This window comes from Trichosurus vulpecula, chromosome 4 (assembly GCF_011100635.1).
Source record: "Trichosurus vulpecula isolate mTriVul1 chromosome 4, mTriVul1.pri, whole genome shotgun sequence".
In the NCBI taxonomy this organism is placed as follows: Eukaryota; Metazoa; Chordata; class Mammalia; order Diprotodontia; family Phalangeridae; genus Trichosurus; species Trichosurus vulpecula.
The window spans coordinates 154,304,801-154,321,457 of record NC_050576.1 but is presented as its reverse complement, the minus strand read 5'-3'; the positions used below and the strand labels follow the sequence as shown (position 1 = coordinate 154,321,457).

General features: G+C 38.8%; 1 protein-coding gene across 1 annotated transcript in view; it reads left to right on the top strand.

Moving 5' to 3' along the window:
- PGBD5 (piggyBac transposable element derived 5) overlaps positions 1–16,657 on the top strand; it is a 172,575-nt gene that overhangs the window by 138,502 nt on the left and 17,416 nt on the right. Inside the window, exon 4 of the mRNA XM_036756657.1 lies at positions 9,832–10,012. Coding sequence (XP_036612552.1) covers positions 9,832–10,012 — 181 coding nt within the window. The remainder of the gene's footprint in view (positions 1–9,831; positions 10,013–16,657) is intronic.

The window sequence follows — 16,657 nt, the reverse complement described above, 5'->3', positions numbered from 1 at the left end:
GATTCAGACTCAGACAATGGAATATTTCTTTGGTGACAAAGAAAATCAAAACATACAACCAGAAGAAGTCAACAAAGTCAAAGAGCCTACATCAAAAACCTCCAAGAAAAACATGAACTGGTTTCAAGCCATGGAAGAGCTCAAAAATGGTTTAGAAAAGCAAGTTAGAGAAGTAGAGGAAAAATTGGGAAGAGAAATGAGAGTGATGCAAGAAAACCATGAAAAACAAGTCAATGACTTGCTAAAGGAGACCCAAAAAAATACTGAAGAAAATAACACCTTAAAAAACAGACTAACTCAAATGGCAAAAGAGCTCCAAAAAGCCAATGAGGAGAAGAATGCCTTGAAAGGCAGAATTAGCCAAATGGAAAAGGAGGTCCAAAAGACCACTGAAGAAAACACTACCTTAAAAACTAGATTGGAACAAGTGGAAGCTAGTGACTTTATGAGAAATCAAGATATTATCAAACAGAACCAAAGGAATGAAAAATTGGAAGACAATGTGAAATATCTCATTGGAAAAACCACTGACCTGGAGAATAGATCCAGGAGAGATCATTTAAAAATTATTGGACTACCTGAAAGCCATGATCAAAAAAAGAGCCTAGATATCATCTTTCAAGAAATTATCAAGGAGAACTGCCCTGATATTCTAGAGCCAGAGGGTAAAATAGAAATTGAAAGAATCCACTGATTGCCTCCTGAAAAAGATCCCAAAAAGAAAACTCTTAGGAATATTGTCGCTAAATTCCAGAGGTCCCAGATCAAGGACAAAATACTGCAAGCAGCCAGAAAGAAACAATTTGAGTATTGTGGAAACACAATCAGGATAATACAAGATCTAGCAGCTTCTACTTTAAGGGATCGAGGACTTGGAATATGATATTCCGGAGGTCAATGGAGCTAGGATTAAAACCAAGAATCACCCACCCAGCAAAACTGAGTATCATGTTCCAAGGCAAAATATGGACTTTCAATAAAATAGAGGACTTTCAAGCTTTCTCAGTGAAAAGGCCCGAGCTGAATAGAAAATTTGACTTTCCAACACAAGAATCAAGAGAAGCATGAGAAAGTAAACAAGAAAGAGAAATCATAAGGGACTTATTAAAGTTGAACTGTTTTGTTTACATTCCTACATGGAAAGATGATGTGTGTGATTCATGAGACCTCAGTATTAGGGTAGCTGAAGGGAATATATATATATAGAGAGAGAGACAGAGGTCACAGGGTGAGTTGAATATGAAGGGATGATATCTAAAAAAATAAAATCAAATTAAGGGATGAGAGAGGAATATATTGAGAGAGGAAGAAAGGGAGAGATAGAATGGGGTAAATTATCTCACATAAATGTGGCAAGAAAAAGCAGTTCTGTATGAAGGGAAGAGGGGACAGGTGAGGGGAAATGAGTGAATCTTGCTGTCATCAGAATTGACCTGAGGAGGGAATAACACACACACTCAATTGAGTATCTTACCCCACTGGAAAGAAAGAGGAAGGAGATAAAAAAGGAGGGACAATAGAAGGGAGGGCAGATGGGGGTGGAGGTAATCAAAAACAAAACACTTTCAAAAAGGGACAGGGTCAAGGGAGAAAATTGAATAAAGGGGGATAGGATAGGAAGGAGCAAAAATAGTTAGTCTTTCTCAACATGAGTATTGTGGAAGGGTTTTACATAATGATATGCATGTGGCCTATATGTAATTGCTTGCCTTCTTAGGGAGGGTGGGTGGGGAGGGAAGAAGGGAGAGAATTTGGAACTCAAAGTTTTAAAAACAGATGTTCAAAGAAAAGTTTTTTCATGCAACTAGGAAATAAGATACACAGGCAATGGGGCATAAAAATTTATCTTGCCCTACAAGAAAGTAAGGGAAAAGGGGATGGGGGGGGGAGTGCGGTGACAGAAGGGAGGGCTGACCGGGGAATGGGGCAACCATATTGGAGTGGGGGGAGGGTAGAAATGGGGAGAAAATTTATAATTCAAACTCTTGTGAAAATCAGTGCTGAAAACTAAAAATAATAAATAAATAAATAATCGAAAAAATTTTTAAAAGAATAAAAAAATAAAAAAAGAGAAAAGAGAGGGTGACTGTATGCTATAGATGGTCTCAACAAGGAGCAGGACAGACTGATATATAGAGATACTGTGAACTTTGAAAGAGGAGAGGTTGATGAGTGGTATATCAGAGCAGGAAAGTTAGCAGCTTGGAGTAGGGTACAAAGGACATACTGATGCTGATTCCTCCTCCTATCCTCTGTGGGGAGCAGGGTTGGGGATGGGGTGGAGAGGAAGAATGTTTAGCTAGAATTGAAGTGCAAGAGATAGTGTCTTCAGTATCACAGATCTACAGCTAAAAGGTCCCTTCTAGTCTAACACCCTCTTTTTACAGATGAGGAAACTGAGACCTTAAGAAATTGTGAGTTGGAAAAAAAGTTGAGACTTCCCCAAGGTCACACAAGACTACGTATATAATAAAAGTAGCATTCGAACCCAGGTCCCCTGACTTCAAAAGTCAGTGCTCTTTCTGCTCTTGCATGCTTCTAAGACTAATCCAGGTTTCGGTGAGTTTCAGAAGGTGAAAGATGTAACAATGAGCCAAGGAAAAAAAAGGGGAGGGGAGAGAGAGCATCAATAAAATATTTACTTTTAATAAATAAAAATGTTTAATAAAACAACTTTATGGCGTAAAAAAAGATGAAAGGTGTGCAATGGAAAAGATCTCAGTCAGAGGAGCTAAAGAGAATAGAGATTAAAGTGTGTGTGTTGGAGGGGTGGAGTGAAGACAGAAGATGAAAAGATGTTGTCTCAACTAGGCAGAAGGTAGTTTTGAATCATAAAGATTAGTGTAGCATGAAAAAGGAATTTGCTAGCTAGCGAGCTAGATGACTACCAAGTATAGAGACAATTGTAGATTAAATTAGCTCCAAAATAAGATATTGGCGTGAGGTTGTCTCTGCAGAGCTCCTGGTCTATGTGGATGAGCCCTCATTTGCTTACTGATAGGGAGGGGAGCACCAGCCCAAGGTTTTTGTCTATGGTCTGTTATACATTTTGCCCTGTTATTGTGTGCCTTGTATGCCATTAAATCTTCACTGCTTGGTCCTACTGTCATAAATGTATGTTTGACATAAAGATTCTGGGATTGCAGCAGCTCTGAAAAGCCCTGTACTTTCTCTGGCTTCAATTAAATCTAGTGTCTTTATAAATGTATTAAACTACCCTGAGATCATGTAAATTCAATATAAACAAGTTTTTATTAAATACCTGATATGTATTCAGCCCTTGTTTAGGGCTTGGAAGAAAGAGCTTCTTAACCATCTAAATATAAGATGTTGGAATAAGCTGCTCTAATTACCCTTAAAAAGAGAATAGGTTGTTCTCTATCCTGGATGGCTTAGATATCCCTTTGAAAGCAGGGATGGGCCCAATGATCTCTCCCCCAGCTCTCAGACATTTCACTCTTTTTTTCAGTACTAATGTTAAATTTCTTCCTGAAAACTAATTTTTTTCTTAATAGGCATTTAGAATCTATGGCTTTAAATGCTCAGATTTTAATCAAGCTAACTAAATTAGGGAATGGGGAGGGGGAAACTCTGACGTGGGATTGTGAAATACAGCTGACACAGAGCTGTTTCTATGAGAATTGCAAAGGCAGAAGGTAATGGTAGATAAGTTCATGGACTGCCTTATCGGATGCCTATCAATTGGGGAATGGCTAAACAAACCGTGGGACATATGTTCAGGATGGAATATTTCTCTACTTTAAGAAATGATGAGCTCAATGATTTTAGAAAAATATTGAGAGACCTCCACAAAATAATGAAGAGTGAAATGAGCAAAACAAAGAGAACATTATATACAGTAACAGCAGTATTGTTTTAAGAACAACTTTGAGAAACCAAGTCATTCTGACTATTATAAATTCCCAAATTAACCTCAGAGATCCTATGAAGGAAGATGTTGTTTGAATCCAGAAAGGAGTATTGCTGTGGTGTAGGAAATGTTGAGCTGGTTAATTTAGAAAAACATGGAAAGACTTGGACTTATGAAGGAAGATGCTATCTGCCTTCAGAGAAACAGAAGATAGAAGGAAATAAGCTTAGTACAGTCTTACATATATGTATATGAGTGTATATGTGTGTATGCTTATAGATATCTATGCGTATATACATATATATACATGTATACATATATATATATATATATATATATATATATATATATATATATATATATATATCCATGCTTAATTGTAGCCTTCTTTAGAGTCGGGGTGAGGGAGGGGGAAAAAATTAAAAAGCGCTCAGCAGAAAAAACCAACAAGGGAAAGCTGGACAGCTTTGAAAACAATGTATAACATTTATTATATGGGTTTTCTTGAAATGGAAATGTATTGTTTTAAATTGAATCCTCTCTTATGGTCTTCCATGTACAGGGCAATGACCTTTTTTTCTTTTCTCATTTGGTATTTAAGTGTAAAATTTTGAAAATTACCAAAAAAATTAAATTAAACCTTTGGGGAATAATTAAAAAAATATTGAGCCAGTGGCATTGACCCCATCTCCTTAAAACTTGACCACTCTATTGGAATTGGTTTGAATTTTTATTTGAATTTTTTAATGCCTTTGAAGTCTTGGGGAGCACAGAGAGGGAAGAAATTTCCTTTTGATATGTGGCTTTCATGAATGCCTTTTGACTAGCATTTTGGAGAATTGCACAAAGAGCTTGTCATCTGAAACTCGGATTTCCCCATATCCCAATTACTTGTCTAATTACTTTGATAAATGCTTAAAGGGCACACCTAAGAAAGGGAGCAGTAGAATAGGGTAATTCTTTAATCTTTATTAATAAATCTGATGTTTATAGATAGCTTTAAGGATCATGGAGTGCTTTCCTCACAATTATTCAGTTGAGTAGGCAGTGCAAGTGTAATTAGCCTCACTTTATAGTTGCAGAATTGGAAGCTCAAGGAAGTAAATGGCTCCCCCATGATCAAACAGCTAATATTGGAGCCAGGTTTCAAACCTGTATCTCCTGACTCCAGGTCCCAGTGCCATATGCTGCCTCTCAGAGAAAGTTTCCATTGATTTAAATTAAATAAAGGCAGCCTTACCATATGAGGTCAGTTCTTTAATCTGTTCAGGGAATTTGGGTATCATTTAGTAAATTACTGTCAGTGGAGTCTCTAGGAGAGCTCAGCAACTATGTACCTTGCACAGATGAATCGTGATGTGGAGGAAGGTTGTCCTTTCTGACCAAGTATACAATTTGGGAGGGTCATACAAGGACTGGTTGGAGAAGAAGGGGATATTCCTGTAACTAGATATATCAGATCAGCCTGTTGATCACAGAATCTCAATTTTGGAAGGGACTTAAGTCATGTAATTCAATCAATGCCTAAATCAAAATCCCCTAACAAATGGTTCACCTCACTTTGAAGAGTTCCCTTCAGGGAGGAAGAAATCATTTACCACCAAGGCATCTACTTAGGAAATCTCTAATTGTTAGGAAATTTTGCCTTGTATTGAACCCCAAATTTTCTCCTTCAAGATTTCCTCCCATTGCTCCTAGATTCGTGCTTGAGAGCAAAATGGAACAAGTTCTTTCCTTGGCATATTGGCAAGGACACTGGACTCAGCAACAGAAGAGATCTGGGTCTGAATCCTACCTCTGATATTCACTGTGAACATGAACAAGGCACTTAAGTCCCCTTAAGCCTAAGTCTCTTCATGTTTAAATTGGAGATAATGATACTTACCGTATCACAGGTGTGTTGTACGAATTAAGTGAAACACCATGTAAAGCATTTTGCAAACTTTGATGTGCTATAGAAATGTGAACTGTAATTATCAATCCCTCTTCTACAGGAAAGTCTTTTGAATACTAGGAGATAGCTATTATGTTTCTTTAAGTCTTATATTCTCCAGACTAAACATCAATCATTCCTTACACTGATCCTTTTATGGTATGATTTTCAGTTCCATCGCCAACCTGGTCTTCCTCCACTAAATACTGTCCAGATTGTCAATGGTCTTCCTAAAGCGGCACTCAGAAATTAATCCAATGTTGCAGATGTCTAAACAGGCCATGCTATGCTGGATCTATGACAGCTCTTATTCTGGCTTCTATAGCTCATTGAATGCAACCTAAGACTATGTTTATTTTTCAGCTATCATGTCATATTATTTTATCTTTTATGTTTATTAATATACTTATGCTTTTTAATTTGACAGTTATTTCCCTATAAATCCTCTCTATCCTTCCCATGAACCATGCCTTGTTGCAAAAAAAAGTCAAGCAAAACTAACACAGCAACTATGCATGGCAACATCTACCACATTTGACATCTGCAGTCATTTGACATTGGGAATTGATATTGATAGTTGCATTTATTCTGAGTTCTGTTGGTTTTTTGAGTTTTTAAATCACATTATTGGAGTCATATATATTCTCTGCCTTACTTCACTCTGTGTCAAGTCATACAAGTCCTTTCATGGTTCTCCATCATTTCTTCTGGCACCATAAGATTCCATTGCATTCGTACAGAACAATTGCTTCATCCATTTCCCATCTGATGGACACTAATTTTTTTTTCCATTTTTGTTTTTTGTTACCACAAAAAGCACTTCCATTAATATTTTTAATAACTTTCTTTTTGTCTGAATTCCTAGTGCTGGGGTTTTGGGGTAAAAAATATGAAAAGTTTAATAACTTTTTTGTATCATTCCAAATTATTTTTTAGAACACTTGGACCAATCTAGAGATTCAGGCAGCTGGTGGTGAAGTGGCTTGAGTGCTGGACCTGGAGTCAGGAAGGTTGGAGTTAAAAATATGGCCTCAGACCTCACTAGCTGTGTGACCTTGGGCAAGTCATTTAACCTGTTTGCCTCAGTTTCCCCAATGGTAAAATAGAGATAATAATAGCACTTGGCTTAAAGGGTTGTTGTGAGGACCAAATGAGATAATATTTGCAAAGTACTTAAACATAGTGCCTGATACATAGTAGGCTTCTTTCCTTCCCTGTCATATCCAGAATGCTCCAGTGGCCTTCAAACAAATAAAACTCCCCCCCCCCACAAAAAGCTTAACCACAAATGATAGATTTATGCACTGAAAAGCTCTAACTCAACATGTGTCATAGCTAGGAAATTTAATGGAGGGAGAATTATTTGATTGTTAGATACGTAATTGAAAGTTTCTCTAGATCTTTGTATTTGTTTTTGTAATTAAATAGGTCAGGGATAGATAGTGAATGTTCCCTCAATTTAGGCTCAGCAATTGCTTGCTGTTCATACTAGGATAAGTTGAACCAGAACAAAGCACTCAAGGGCATCATTCCATAGTTTCTTACTTCATCTTTCTTACTCCTTCCTTTCTTCCTTTATTTTATTCCTCCTTCTTTCCTTCTATCCTTCCTTCCATCCCCCTTTCCTTTCTACCATTGTTCTTTCATTTTCCCCTCCTTCATTGTTTTTCTTCCTTTCCTCCCTATTTTCTTTCCTTTCTTCCCTCCATCTTTCCTCTTTCCTCCCATCCTTCCTTGTCTCTTTCCCTTCATTCTTGTTTCCTTCCTTCCTTCTTTCCCTCCTTCCCTCCTTCCATTATGCCTTCCTTTCTCCTTCTGCAAAATGGAGGTAGTGACCCAAATACAAGAATATAGGATTTGGGGTTGGGAGAAACCTTAAGCAATTGGTAAGTACAATCCTCTTATTTTGCAATTGAGGGACAAAGGTCAAACAGCTATTCCGAGCTAACTTGCAGTTCCTGTGAAGAAATACTTGGGCTGGCCATACTCAGCATATTTTCCAATGACCAATTCATTATTGCAAAATCATCGTAATCACAAATGTATTTCATCTGAGAGCCAGGGAAGTTCTGTGGGACTCTTTCTATGTTAATTTTATATTTACTTGAATGGTGCCAGGCTTTGAAATGTTAACTTGCCCTTCTCTTGTTTCAACCATGCTCCTTACCAGCTTCTCAGACCTCTGGGTGCATGACACCAAAGCTTTTTTCCCTTCATGGTGGACCTGAGGCTTGGAAACAGTTTCACTGCAAAAGTTTATGGAGATACAGGAACCCCCACAGTGAATCAGACTCATGTTCCATTCCCCTGACATTCTATTAGCAACACAGAACAGTGGGAGATGCCATGAGTGAACACAGATAGCCTATTTTATGGCAACCTTGAAAGTTAAGCTTATTCTACCCCCTTGGCCATTTATGGCTCTATCATGAATTCGTCCATTTCTGATTCCTCTCAAGACCACATTTTATAATGGATTCTACAAGTTTATTGCCCGCTGTGTGACGTAATGCAATACTTCCTTTTGTTTTTCCTAAAATTACCTTATACAAGTTTTAAAGTAAATCCCCTTTTCCCATATCTTAGTATTTCAGAATTAAGTGAATGAGCCTCTGTCGACCTTTTCCACATTAGTCACTGTTTTATAGATTTCACTCATATCTCCCCAGCTTTTTATGACAATACCTCCTAATAATATTGTTTTAAGGTTTACAAAGCGCTCTCCTCAACAATAAAACAAACAGTAAGTGGAAAAAGTGTTCATGTTCCCATTTTTTAGGTGAGAGAACTAAAACTTAGGGAGAGTCAGGGAGTCAGGTGAATTGGAGTCACCTCAGTGATGCAGTGGATTGAACCCTGGACCTGGAGACAGTTCAATCTAGACCTCAGACACTTACCATGTGAGTGTGAACGAGTCGTTTAACCTCAGTCTGCATCAGTTTCTTCATCTATAAAATGGGGATTATAATAGAACCTACCTCCTAGAGTTGTTTTGAGGGTAAAATGAAATAATATTTATAAAATGCTTTGCAAGCCTTAAAATGATGTATAAATGCTAGTTACTATTATCATTAGAAATTATTTTCCCATGCTCATATGATTACTAAGTGGCTACAATGAGATTCAAACTCAGGTCTCTCGTTACATCAAATTAGTATTCTTTCTACTAAAACATTCTGCCTTTCTGGTACAAAGTCAGAATTCTGGGACTCATAGAGCCTACACCTACTTTTTGTTCTTCTAGAGGTTTGGCCTTGCTGCAATTACGTATGAGGAAATTAGATATTTCTGTCCTGAAAGACCACCAGAATGGACTTTCCCATGGGAAACCCTGCCTTCTTCAGGACAATAGAAGTATCCTACTTGCTGTAATCAATCATTTATAAGTACTTTACCTTTTCCTCAGAACATCCCAACAATCTACGCTGTCCCCATCTGTTACGCCTCAGTGATTCCGCTTTGTATGCCTCCATTATCCCGTCTACTTGTATAACTCCATTAATTTCTTACCTTTGAACACATCCATTCATCTTGTACAAGACTCCTGTTTGATTTCTTTCCATCAGAATGTAAAATTGTTCAGCCTTACACTGTTGCATGAAAATCTCCACAGAATTTCTTATGTAAGAGGCTCTTCGCTTATGACTTCAGACATAAGTAATATTGGCTATGCCCTGATTCAGCTGGAAATTACCATGCTGTGGATTAATTCTTTGACTCTACCTTTACCCGTGTCTTCCCAAAGTGAAGTGTACTCTGAATCATAGACTGCCTGGGCTGAGTAGTGGCTCAGACTGTCTCCTAGATCAGTTTTTTATTGATAGCATACCCACATGAGATATGCCAAGAGATGGTGAGGAGAGGAGGAAACTAGGCCTCAGGGGATAACTTACCCAAGGTCATAATTCACTTGGTAGTAGATTCAGAACTAGCAACCCAGGCTTCTTGTCACCTAATCAGTCTCTTAGGCTGTTGTGATTAAGCTGACTTTTATCTCTTTTTCTTTGTATGTTTCTTTCTCTTAAAGATTTATGTGCACCTGAAAGAAGGCAGTGGTGCAGACGGACTGGATACTCTAAAGAATAAGCCCCAACTCCACAGCATGGTGGCCAAGAGCCTCTGTAGAAATGCATCAGGCAAGAACTACATCATCTTCACAGGGCCCAGCATCACCAGTCTGCCCCTGTTTGAAGAGTTTGAGAAACAAGGTTTGTGGTGGCGTGACCTGCTCCTGCTATGGATTTGCTCTGAGAGCAATTGCTTAAAAATTTCTAAGTGAAATCTCTTGGAAGAGACGTGGTCAGAGGTACAAATGCCCCCAGATGATAAAAATTTTAATATTGGAAGCCGCCTTCAGGCCATATCGATAATTAACTCTACCCAAGGTTCCGGTGCTATTTCTCCATGTGTGTTCTGTTCTTGGCAACTGATCGCCAAAGAATAGGAATAGTTGGTTGTTGTTGGGGGTTTTTGTTTTTTGTCTTTTTTGGTTACAGTTCTTTACTTAGCCTCTAGGCAAATAACCATGAGTTTCCACCAGGCTGTAATGATGATCCTCCCAATATAGAAGACACTGTGTTACTTACTACGCAGAAGAATGCAGTTTAGCTTAGGGCTCAATGACACAGGCTTCACAAAAGTTGCAGTGGATGAGAAAAGCACTGTCATGACTGCTGGGGGTAGGAAAGAGAGGAAAGGATTGATACTGCAAGGAGCTCCATGGACAGCTGGGCAATCTGATGGTATTCTAAAGTTGGTCCCACATTTCGGGGTCACAGCCGGTCCACTCCAATCTGATGGTCCAAGGAATCTCCACTCATCCCATAGCAGCTACTAGAACATCAGGCATAGTATTAATAAGGATAGACTAGTGTAAGTACTTTACTCATGATTTTATTGCTCTGAAGACTTCCAGGGTAAGGAAACTCACCCTATCACTGCAGTTCTCCATATTCTTTGCAACCCACAGTCTTAGAGAGTTGCTTAGAGCATTAGTGATTAGAATAAGTGATTACTTCGGGGTCACAAAACGAGTATATGTCAGAGGCAGGAATTACTTAAATCTAGACTGACTCTCTGTCTACTATCCCATGTCACATCTCTCAGGAACAATGACTAGGTAGAAATCTCTAAGCCTTTCTAGGATGCTGGTCTTACAAACCCCAAATTATTCTCTTATGCAGAATTTCACACAAATTACAACCTTAATAGAAGGGCAGTGGAAGGCAGGAGTTGGGGTGGGGAGTGTTAAGAGTAAAAGAAACCACACATAGTTTTGAAAGGGATTTAAAAAAACAGAAAAGTTTGAGAACCTCTGAGTTAATGCAAACTGATGAACTGCTCTTTGAAAACACCCTCTTGGTTTAGATCCTGAATGGAGAGAGCATCTCTTGTTCCTTGGGAGGTGAATGATAGCAGAGGTCTGCCACCCCCTTGCCCATATGCACAGATCATGCTTGGAAAGTAGGGAGATCAACAGCTGGGTTTCTTTTAGCTCACTTCGATCAAGCATTATGCACTTATAAAGCATATCCACATGTTTGCTTCCCACAACAACCCTCTGAGGTAGGTAGTATGAGTATTATTTCCTTTTTAGATCTGAGAAAATTGAGGCACCAAGAATGATTTCCTCAAGATCACACATGGAGAAGTGTGACCTGAACTTAGGTTTTCTGACTCTTAATCTAGGGTTTTTCCCATCATGCCCCATCATGCCCTCCCCCTTCCTATTTTCCATCCCACCTTACAAGAGCTAGATTCCAATTCTATATTCCTTTTGTCAATTCCTCAAAAATATGTTATTCTACCAGTGTAAATACTTGGCATGGATGTCAACCTTTTGTCATAAGACAGTCCATAAGTTGCAGTGGCCAAAAGAATTCATCAACTGGATGGCAAGCTTCTGATGATGTCTCTCAGACCTTAGCTAGGCTGATCCTTATCAATATAGGATTGTAGGTCAACACAGAAACATAGTGCTGGAAGGGACTTTAGTTATCAATCTATGGGTTCTTAAAGAGGGGTCTAAGAACTTATTTTTGTAATACAGGGTATTCCAAAAGTGCAGTTTTAAGCTATTAAAGCTTCTGGACCTCACTAAGACTGTTGGTATGCCTTGTATTTTGAAAACCATATTATAATTGGTTTTCTGTGTAATCTTATGCATTTTACTCAATGATTTTTAAAAGCATTATTCTGAGAAGGCATCCTCAGGCTTCTCCAGACTGCCAGAGAGTCCATGACGCAAAAAAGTATAAGGACCCCTGATCTGGTCCAACCCCCTCATTTTACAAATGAAGTAGCTGAATCCCAGAGAAGTTAACAAATGTAATCAAGGTCACACAGGTACTAAGGAGAAGTTCTGTGGTTTAAATTTAGGTTCTTTAATCCAGCATATCTAGGGCTCCTTCTGAAATATGGATATTTGCCAGAACTTTTATCAAAGCTATTCAAACTTGGTAAATAGGACTTCAGAGGATGAGCAATCCACTGGCATATATAGGCTTTGATGTCCAGGGTCATCTCTGTGGCAAGATCAGGCATTGGAGTTGGAGGAGTTTCATGACAGAAATGTATATCATATACTTCCTTCACTAATACAAATATAGATTATGAAAGTATTGGTTTTTTTAAAGGTCTTCCCTCTGATCCCCTCCCATTACACCTCTTCTTTTACCAGTTTCAGCTATGGATTGGGAGCCAAATATTATTTTTTTTTTGCCCACTTATTAGTTGAGTGTGTGATTCAGCCTCAGGCTCTTTGCAGAGAAGGCCAAGTTGAGATGTTTTGAAAATGTCATCTTCTGTGGGGTAGTCATGAAATAGTCTTGTGAGCCAATTTCAAAAGCAAAGCCGACACAGACACAAACGAGTGGACAGAATTACAACGCAGCTGCCATCTTTTAGAGGGTTCATGCCACAGCTACCCTGGTTCTAGGAAGGAAAAGAAGTAGGAAATCTTACTTAGTATTATGGGCCTATTGAGCTAAGTTTGCATTCTTGGCTCACTCAGTAACCCAGAAAGCATGCTAAGTGGTACCTGATGCCCCAGCAGAATCATCTCTGCCATCAGCCATTGTCGTGTGTGACATGTGGTCAGTACTTTTTACAAGTTTTATTGAAAAGGATGCTGGATTTGAGGATTTTTTTTCCTTTGGAGTAAAATAATTTTTAACACTTACTGCTTATCAAAAATTAATGAAAACAACTGTATGTACTTACACTTCTGAAATTTTATAAACAGATCAGCAGAGTTCATTGTCAACTTAGGTTTTGAGTCCTGGTTTTACCATTTACAACCTATGTGAAGTAAGTTAATAGGATTGTAGGATCATCAGTTTGGTCAACTAGGTGGCTCAGTGGAAAGAGTGCCAGGCCTGGAATCAGGAAGACTCAACTTCCTGAGTTCAAATCCGACCCCAGACACGTATTAGCTGTGTGACCCTGGGCAAGTCACTTCACCCTGTTTGCCTCAGTTTCCTCATCTGTAAAATGAGCTAGAGAAGGAAATGGCAAACTGCCCCCAGTATCATTTTTTTGCCAAGAAAACCCCAAATGGGGTCACAATGAGTCAGACACAACTGAAAAAAGACTGAACAATGATCATCAATTTAGAATTGAAAAGCACTGAGAAGGCCATTTACTCTGGGCCTCTGTGCCCTCATCATAAAATGAGGGGGATCATGGGATCTTCGGCCCAGAGCTGGAAGGGATTCAGAGGCCACCTAATTTGATCTCCAGTTGGCTGAATTGAGCCCCAGGGAGGATAGATTACTTGTCCAAGGTCACCCAGGTAGTGAACTTCAGGAGAGGGATTTTTACTTGGCTCCTCTGACTGCTGAGCCAATGATCCTTCCAGTATACCAGACTGCTCCCATAGTTAGATGGTATGACTTTTAAACTCTAAATGGGTGGCCCTGCAGTTTGATTTCAGTGGTTTAGGTTTAGGTTTTCCTCTTTGTAACAAATTATAAGATTTAAAATCTGATGTTTCTAAGAGAAGACTGGAAAATAGGTAAGAATATCTCAGGCATTTTTTGGGAAGCCACTAAGACTGTTTGGCCCTCCACTGAGAAATCATGCAAGTCTGTGTCAATTAGCCTCCATGGCCTCATGTGAGAGAATAATGTGTACTTGAAAGTTTTGTTCCTACAAGTTTTGTTCCTGCTGAGGTACAAACAGGACTCCTTTAAAACAGGACAAGCCAACTTACAGACACATCTGTCCTTATCCATATAAAGGGATATAGAGATAAAGACACAGACTTTGCTTGGCTTGGCTTTCGCCTTTCCTCCAGCATGAGCATGAACCCTAGTTTCTTCATGTTTGAACATTTTTCAAATTGATCCTGGCTTTGCAATATTTGCAAGCATCAGACAGGGAAACATTCCTTAGGAGAGAAGAATGATAGACTCTCATCTCCTGGCTACTTTAAGTAAAAAAAAAAAAACAACTGGAATTTTAACTGATATCATTTATCCCCTCTTTTTTTCTTTTAACAGATATTTTCCTACTAAAGGGGGAGGAAAAGTTATTCTGGGTAAATTGCTCTGGCTGCTATTATATATAAGAGTGCATCCTGGATTCGTTCCCACTCTGGGAAGCTGGGTAAGAGCAGTTGAAGAGGTATGAACAATGATTCAGCATTCATTCACTCTTACTTTTAGCAAATGGGCTCATTCATACCTCTTCCTCTGCTTTTACCAGACGCCTACCACATCTGACAAATTTGGTGGTAGAGTGTGGGGGGCGGGACTTATTAGAATAAGAAAAAAAAATCTCCTTCTTTTGGCCTCAAAAAATAGTTGGGGGGAGGAAAGATTCCTGAGTGGGTATATTTTTTTAAATATCTTTTTATTTTTTAAATTACTGACCTGTCAACTGATGGGCCTAAAATGATGATTCAATCTTCAGTAATCTAAGGAGAAAACAGGGATATGATAATAAGATGGCTAACATTTATATAGCATTTACCATGTGCCAGGCACTGCGCTAAGTGCTTTACACTTATTATCTTATTTGAGACAAGAGAAAACTTTCCCCAAATTCTAGTAGTGGGCCAATCTAAATTCCCAGAGGAGAGGCTGTGGGAGAGCAGGTAGAGTCTAGAAACCTGTCTGGAGAATATAGGTTTAGTGTCATAACAATTATGTTTAATATTAGTCTTTCCATAAGGTAGGCTGGTATTCTCCCCTTCTCACAGGTGTTGGGTCAAGTAAAAGCTGGAGATAAGGTGATATGCATAAGGTGAAGTAACATGTATTGATTCACACAGCGAATGATCATGAGCGATCTGTGCAACCTTAGCTGCTAATTCCACTGGTTTTTTTTCTAATTACTTAAGTAGGCTCTTAATAAATATTTGTCAAATTTAAATTATTTTTTAACAGCAAACCCACTTCTTCCATATTTATTTACTTATATTCCACTGTTACATCAAACTCCTCATGTCTAAAACCGACCTCATAATGTTTCCAAAGGACCCCTGCCCGCTTGACTTCGCTATTTCTGCCAATGGAACCAGCATTCTCTCAGGATTCCAGACTCATTCAGCTCTTCATTTTATTCTGTCTTGAATTGTTATTTAACTGCTTCTTGTTAAAATGAGTCAGTCCAGTCTAATGGCTAGAGAGCTGGCCTCAGAGCCAGGAAGAGCTAGATTTAAGTTGTATATCTGACTGACCTGGAGCAAGTCCCTGAAACTCTCAGGGCTCCAGGCATGGAGCTGACCAGCACCAGTATAGGGACTTTCGTTGGGGAATTGAGAGCAGCCCAAACCAGATTAAAATGTAATTGGGAAATATTTAACAAAATAAATAAAAATTTAATACGACATAGATAATGTTAGTATGTGGCTTTCTAAGTCAATATATACTGGGGATTCTTATGTATGGATTAGTGTCACCCTCCTTTCTAATTGAGTTTGACACAACTACTCTAAGTCACTAAAATCACAGGTCCAGCCCCTATCTGTATGCTAAAGCAGGATAGTTTTGCATTTCTGGTAAGAATTTTAGCTTCCTGACCCTTCAAACCCACTTCCACTTCTAAGGTTCTATGACTCTGGGTACAAATCCTGTCTCAATAAAGCTGTAAGCTCACAAAAGGACGGGAACTATGTCTTTTGTCTCTGCTGTGTCCTCCTCAGTGCCCAATGCAGGTCTCTGCAGATGATAGCTTTACTTATCCAATTCTAAGTATTCCTTGAATGAATAGAGTTCTCTTTCCAGTGGATGCCTTGATATCACCCATTACCCCTCCTTCTCCACAACCAATCACCTGATGTGTTGTCCCTTTTTGTTTTGTTCTTGCTGTTTCCATTGCTACCACCCCTGTCCAGACGCCCATCGTTATACCTGAATTCAGCTCCATAAAGCTGAATTAAGCACCTATATGTGTGTTGCATTGAGCTAGACCCTGGGATTCAAAACAAAACACCCCCTGCTTTCAAAGAGCTCTAATTCTACACAACTATTGTATTAATCTCCTAACCCGTCTACCTGCCCCACTCTCTCTTCTCTCTAGTTCACTCTATATGCTGCTTCCAGATTTATTTAATCTTCCTAAAAATAGCAATTCACACATCTAATTTCTCCCATGATCCCCTACCTCCTCCTTCCCAGGTAATAAACAATCAATGGCTCACTATTTCCTATAGGAGAAAACCCTAATCATTTAGGCTGAAATTCATAAAGAAGTGAAAGGAATTAAGCATTTACTATGTGGCAGTCTCTGGGCACCTATACATGTAATACACTGAGCTAGACCTTGGATTCAAAGGCAGAAACAGAAGCACTTTATAGTTATTAAGCATTAAGGACTTTACAGTTATCTCTTATGATCCTCACAACAAC